Below are 7,040 nucleotides of genomic sequence, written 5' to 3' on the forward strand. Positions count from 1 at the left end.
GTCAACATGTCCAAAATCCTGCTGTTTAATTTCGCCAATGATGATCAATAATATGACCATCAATACACCTAACACGAGTGCTACAATGAAAATGAGAAACCTCTAGGTAGGGTTGAATTGGTTAGTACAGAACAAAGTTATTACTATAAGACCAGGATTCAAATCTCAATAAAATCGAGAAAAAAAATCTCTCCCTTGCACTAGTCAACAACGCTTCCTGATTTACCTTTTCACAGACCCCCATGTGGAGCCACCTTTTGCTATCATACAATGAAAATGAGAAAGTTTATAGTCCGCAAGGCTACTGTACGGTGGAAGGACGTCAAGTTGTCACCCAAATATCTGCGGTTCAATCCCAACTATAACACATTTATAAGGATTTTTCCTTCAAATAGAGCACATAATCATGAGAAGTTGGGCTTATGGGTCACCCATCATGAGCACTTTTTAATTTTTCTTGATAACCGATGAAAATTTTCATGAGGTCAAATAGATCGTCCCATATTCATGTTTTTTTACAATGAAATGAAAAATTGAAGTACTTTTGAGACAGCATTATGCTCTCTCTCTCTCGCTCTCTCTCTCTCTCACAGCATGGCTTTTGAAAATTTATTCCAAAGACAATTCTAGCATTTTCACTTGTTCTAAACTATGGAAAGTGGATCCTGGTCATCATGATCATGTGCTACTTGAATTAAGTAACGAGATAAGGTCTTATAATTTAACCCTGAAAATAGTTTCTTTGTTGCACGATTCCTCTGAACAAGCAATTCATGCTCTCGTTTATGTTTCCTTTTAGATACGTTAATAGTTGGGTCATAGCCCAAATGAAAAATCTAACCTCATCAAAGGACCAATTCATTTTGGGCTTTAGTTACAAAACAAAAACATCACCTTTACAAAAGGGAATTTGTGCCAATCCAATAAGAAAAGTTATAATAATTCAAAGCACAAAGATTGTTCATATCGATTACGGTAATGATCATGACTAAGTCAATCTATTACTAGATATATGGTTTGTTGGTGTAAGTTTTTGATGAGAAGGGCATGTTGCCATTTTGTATATTAGATGAAAAGGGTAACTAACTAATTAACATCGATAAATTTTTCTTTATAAATATATTGAGGAGACAAGATAATAATGCTACATTCCCTAATTATATTAGGACGCCAAAAACATACTAATAATGTTCCATTCCCTAGTTGTCACTTGACACTTGAAGACCAATTGAGTCCATATCGTCTTCACTTTCACTTTTGCATATTTCATCAAGGTGGAGTTGACAATTCAACAAGTTATTCACACAAAGATTTGACTTGAATAGCTAGAAAATATCGAGTGTCAAATCATAATATTGATTCTATCAAAGTAACTATCCTTCTTTCCTTACAAATTAAAATCTCTCTCTTCAATCTATTTCCTATTCCAAAGGACATCTTAGCCTTCGTTTACATTTTTACTTTATTGATGTTGTACATGAAAGTGTACACAATGTGTGAATTCATTTGCTACTAAAATAGTTTTTAAAGGATTCTTTTCTTAATATTATTAAAAATATATAAAATAGAATCTTCTTTACCTTTTACCTTTTACCTTTTCTTGATGCCAAATCATAACTTTTCTTGATGCTAAATCCTTTCCTTAGAAGAGAGGAAGACCCTTTCTTTAGATGAGAGGAAGAGCTTGTACAAAAGAATAATTTAAACGGAGGGTATATGCACTCTATTTATTTATTACATAATTATGTACTTCCCGTCCTTTTCCTCCATAAATAATGGAAAAGAAAAAAGAAAATTGTGTTTACTAAACAAAATGGAAGTAGCATTTCAATTAGTATTCATTATTCATTATTTATTGATGTTTATCTCAATGATTATAGTCACTCTACTTTACATGAATATATTAAACTTTTAAGTTTGTAAGTACATGTGCTAAAATAATATTTAATATGGCAAATTAACATTAAAGTTAAAATTTCTTTTAGGTTTAATTATTCAACATCCATAGCATCAATACTTTGTTCATAATAGAAGCATATGTTACTTTAAAATAGAAAATTAATGTCATTGCTCTAATTGTTTGGAGTCTATATATTAGGGCACTAGCTCTTCTCCATGCAAAACAAAAAACAAACCCTACAATTTGTGATCCTTTTCCTCTTCCTTCCACCAAGAATGGCACTGGTCTTAGATTTCTTTGTCTCAAAATTCTTGACGGCCACAGCGAACATGGTGGAGGCAGAGATCTCTAAGGTACTAGGCATCAATAAAGAGATTAAATCCCTTCAAAAAAGGTTGGGGACAATCAATGGCTATCTCCAACAAGTAGAGCAAAAGAGGCGTATAAATCATGAAATTGACATCTGGGCGCGAAAGTTGAAAGATATCATGTATGATGCCGATGATATTATTGATATTTGTATGATTGAAGGAGGAAAGTTATTGAAAGCTCGAGCCTTATCAAGTTCATCTACTGTAAGCATCCCTTGGAGCTATCTCTTTTCATGCTTTCGGTGCCTTAAATATCGTCACAATATTGCCAATCAAATTATAGCACTGAATAGTAAGTTAGAGGATCTAAAAAAAGATATTGTCATAACAAATTACTTGGATCGAGCAATCAAAGAAGTGGTTGAAAATGTTGATATAGTGATTGCACATGAGACATCTCACCTACAAGTCGAAGGAGATATTGTAGGAGCACAGATAGAAAATGCTATTGAGGCACTAGTTAATTTGATACTAGAGAATAACCCAAAGAAATGTCGTGTCTTCGGAGTTGTAGGAACGGGGGGAATCGGAAAGAGCACTCTAGCAAGTAAAATATTCGAGGATGAACGAATCAAAGATAATTTTCCAAAAAGAATTTGGTTATATGTTTCTAAAATTTACACAGAGTCTGATTTGCTAAAAAAGTTAATTAGGTCTTACGAAGGAAGTGAAACCAAAGGAGAAAATTTTGAAGGAAAAAGCAAAGCAGAATTAGAAAATACACTCGTATCTATTCTCACACGAAATACTTTCATTGTCCTAGATGATGTATGGAATTCATCTGTGTGGACAGATTTCTTGAGAAAACCTATAATGAAAAGTGCAATAAGTTGTACAGTATTAGTTACCACTAGAAAAGAAAAGGTCGTAATGCTAATGAAACCTAGATATATACACCCAGTTGAAAAAATGGATGAAGAAAGTGGTTGGACTTTGCTTAAACATTTAGTATTTGATGTTGAAGGAGATGAAGACGAGATATCAAGCTTTGAAGAAATAGGAATTAAACTTGTCAACAAATGTGATGGTTTGCCTCTTGCGATTAAAGCTATTGCAGGGGTTCTGTACCATCAAAACAAAGCAAAATGGGAGGAAGTTCTTGAAAGTGATGCATGGAATATGGATCAGATTGAGGAAGAATTAAGACCTTTATATTTGAGTTACGAAGACTTACCATCTAGATTCAAACAATGTTTTCTCTATTGCTCCTTGTACCCTCAAAAAGATATGTTTTCTATGGAGATTGTTCAGTTTTGGGCTGCTGAAGGTCTTATTATGAGTGAAGAAGATAACTGGAGGAGGGATCTTCCAACTCAAAACCAGAGAACATTGGAAGATCTAGGGGAGGAGATTTACAGGGAGTTACTTGGTAGGAATCTCTTAGAAGCTAAAAAGGATGAATTGTCCAAGAGTTTCTTCTCTATGCACGATCACTTCAGATCACTTTGTGCAAATTTAATGAGAGAGGAAGGGATTTTATATCGACATGGTAGAGAATTCAAAGCAGATGATAATGTGAAAGTTCGACGGCTGTCAATCTCTTGTATGGGGCCTATGCTAGTGTTACCGGCTCAAATTCTAAGACAAGCTTGTTTGAGAACTCTAATTCTCACGGACTCCCCTCAAACCAAGACAATTGAAGATAGTGTTGTGCGAGCATTACTGTGTTTGCGAGTTTTGGATCTCTCAGAAACATCAATTGAAAAGATTCCAGATTGCATTGGAGAATTGTTGCATTTAAGATATCTAGATCTCGATGGAACAAATATTCGTGAGATTCCGACAACTATCGGGAACCTTGTAAACCTTCAGAGTCTGAATATCTTAGGGTGTAAGTTCTTGGAAAGACTTCCTGTGTCCATCACTAAGTTGCATAATCTAAGATGGCTTAACATGATTGGCTGTCCACTGCTCACTTATGTGCCCAAGGGAATTGGGAAACTGGAAAATATCTATAGCCTTTACGGATTTATGATTGGACAGAATGACTCAACCTCTGAAGAAGGTTGTGATTTAGAAGAGCTGAAAAATCTCTCCAAGTTGAGAGTCCTAATCATTCTGAGGCTTGAGAGGGCAGAAAAAGGAGCCTCTGCACTTGCAAACAAGCCATTTCTTAAGGACCTTACGTTGTCATGGATGCGACCAGATGAGGAGGAAGATGACAATGGTGGAGGGCACGATGCTCAAGCCAATGAAGAAGAAGATGGTGATGGCAAGGATGATGGCTCTGGACAACGAACTGAAACTAAAGAGGAAGAAGAAGACGAAAATGAGGAGGTGGAGGATGAGGGTGAGGAAGAAGAAGACGAAAATGAGGAGGTGGATGGTGAGGAAGAAGAAAAAGGATGGAATGAGGAGCAAATCAGTAAAGCCGAGAGGATATGCAATGAAATGTCTCAGCCTTCATCAACCTTGGTCCACCTTCACTTCTATGACTACCCTGGCCGACAGTTCCCGAGTTGGATGACATCCTCTTCCTTGGCCGAATCTTTTCCAAACTTGACATATTTGATGCTTCTTGGTTTGCCGTGTTGTGTGGAGCTTCTTCCCTTGGGCACACTGCCTCAGCTCAAGTACCTCCGTATTGAAAGTGCAAACGCCATAACGACCATTGGGTCTCAATTTCTCGGATCGAGAAGCTCTGCATTTCCCAAACTTGAAGCGCTCCGATTCGAAGACATGCCCAGATGGGAGGAGTGGACATTCAATGGAGCACCTCTTTCAGTGAAGTTGTTTCCAAGTCTCATGGAATGTGCTATTATCGACTGCCCAATGCTAAGAGCTCTTCCTGACGGACTCCACCGAGCCACCAACCTCAACCAACTGGGCCTGCTTCGAACATATGAGCTAGGTGAGATTAACAACATCACCTTGGCTTACAGGCTTGAGGTCGCAAAATGCAGAGGGTTGAAGAAGATATCCAACATCTCGTCATTAAGATCTCTCGTGGTAATCGAATGTGGCAATTTGGAGTGCGTGGAGAATCTCGACAAGCTGCAGCATTTGGTGTTGATATGTTCAGAGGAAATGGAGCAGCTCCCGCAGTGGTTCATGGACTTGATCGAGCAGCATAACAACATGGCCAGCAGTCACAGGAGTTTGAAGAAGTTTGAGATGGCCTGCAATCTTCAACTGCTAATGAGCTGTCTCGAAGGCAATGAGAATTGGGACATTCTCAAGCATATTCCTGTTGTCGAAATACAGACATACTCCAGCAAAGAGTACATCCGATACACCAAGGATCCCTACAACTATGATACAAACATTCCTTCTAATTGAGTAAGGCAATTCGTCTATCTTCTTCTGATTCCTCCTTCCCGTGTAACCATACAATTCTTTCAAAGACCTTTGTTTGTTTTTGCAGGATAGTGTCAAAAAAAGCTATGCTTTCTTCAATTGTATTGATGAAGGTGTGATTTGTATGGTGCTGTTTGCGTTTGCTTCTTTCTACATTTGGTTTGATTACTTTACATTTGGTGAATGTGTTATTTGTATGTATTTATGTTTGCATTTTCTTCAATTGTACTGGTGAAAGTGTGATTTGTATCGTGTTGTATGCATTTGCAAGTCTGTACGTATCTATTTTCTGTATCAAGATGTAATGAACATATTCATATAGGACCTGTCCTTTTTATATATATATATACATCTATTTGTTTCTCAACCACCTCTTAGGTCAAAGGGTACATACTCTACACCAAAGAGCCCTACAACTATGATCCACATGTTGCTTCTGATTGAATAAGGTGATTCATCTATCTTCAAAGCCCTCCGTCACATACAACCTTTTAGTCATTTCAATCACCTTTCTTTCTGCAGGATGGCGTCAGCAAAAGCACCGATCACTTTGTGTGTTTCTTCAATTGTATTGGTGAAGGTGTGATTCTATGGTGCTGTTTGCATTTGGAATTGAACTGGTAATATCACCTTCAACTTCATCCTTGGAGTTACTTGTCTTTCTTAGGTTAAGATGCATCAAACGGCTTACTTTAACATGCTGCAGGGTGTCGATTTGTCAGAGAAACAAATCAATTTATAGAAGTGTATTTCAAAAGACCAAGTGATGGAGGATCTTCAGTTACAAATCAGGATGAGATACAGTTGAGAAAGATTGCAATGTTGCAGCTTCATGTGGTCTAATTTGCACTTGTCATGTCTGTGGCAGTCTTCAGATATGCATACCCCAGCCATCTCCGATTCGCAAGCAAGCGAAACTTTAGAGTTACAAAGGAGGCCTGCAGCTACAATTGGGATTCAGCCTTGTTGTTGTTGTTGGTGGTGGTGGTGGTGGTGGTAGTAGTAGTGAAGACAAGTTCTCAAGTAGAAACTGAAGCACTTTTGACAACATTATTATTCTTTCTCTTCGAGATTGATCATGCATTGATTCAGCGTGGCTTTTGAAAAGCAATTCTACCATTTTCATTTGTTCTGAACTATGGAAAAGGGATCGTGGTCATCATAATCATGTGTTCACTTGAATTAAGTAATGAGTTAAGGTCTTATTTATCCCTATTTTGTACCCTGAAAATAGTTTTATTGTTATATGATTTGTCAGAACAAGTTATTCAGGCTCTTATTTATGTTTCCTATTAGTTACTTCTATAGTTGGATCACCAAAGGATCAATTCATCTTTTGGGCTTTTGTTGCATAACAAAACATTAAACCAGTTTCATCCCATGGCAGGTCTGAATCGCCTTTACAAAAGATATTTCATGCCAATCCAATAAAAAAAAAGTATACTAATTTCAAACATAAAGACTGTCTATAT

At 37.0% G+C, this 7,040-nt stretch overlaps 1 protein-coding gene across 1 annotated transcript; it reads left to right on the forward strand.

Annotated features, from left to right (window-relative positions):
• Positions 1 to 2,128: 2,128 nt before the first annotated feature.
• LOC121976289 (putative disease resistance protein RGA3) lies at positions 2,129 to 6,791 on the forward strand. Its single transcript, XM_042528390.1, has 4 exons — positions 2,129 to 5,550; positions 5,636 to 6,017; positions 6,091 to 6,188; positions 6,275 to 6,791. Exon 1 carries the CDS (start codon positions 2,176 to 2,178, stop codon positions 5,548 to 5,550), a length of 3,375 nt encoding a protein of 1,124 aa, XP_042384324.1. The 5' UTR covers positions 2,129 to 2,175; the 3' UTR covers positions 5,636 to 6,017; positions 6,091 to 6,188; positions 6,275 to 6,791.
• The last annotated feature ends 249 nt before the right edge of the window (positions 6,792 to 7,040 follow it).

Source organism: Zingiber officinale, chromosome 4B (assembly GCF_018446385.1).
Source record: "Zingiber officinale cultivar Zhangliang chromosome 4B, Zo_v1.1, whole genome shotgun sequence".
In the NCBI taxonomy this organism is placed as follows: domain Eukaryota; kingdom Viridiplantae; phylum Streptophyta; class Magnoliopsida; order Zingiberales; family Zingiberaceae; genus Zingiber; species Zingiber officinale.

Coding starts and splice junctions, on each gene's coding strand:
- LOC121976289 (XM_042528390.1), top strand. CDS start 2,176: ATGGCACTGGTCTTAGATTTCTTTGTCTCAAAATTCTTGACGGCCACA.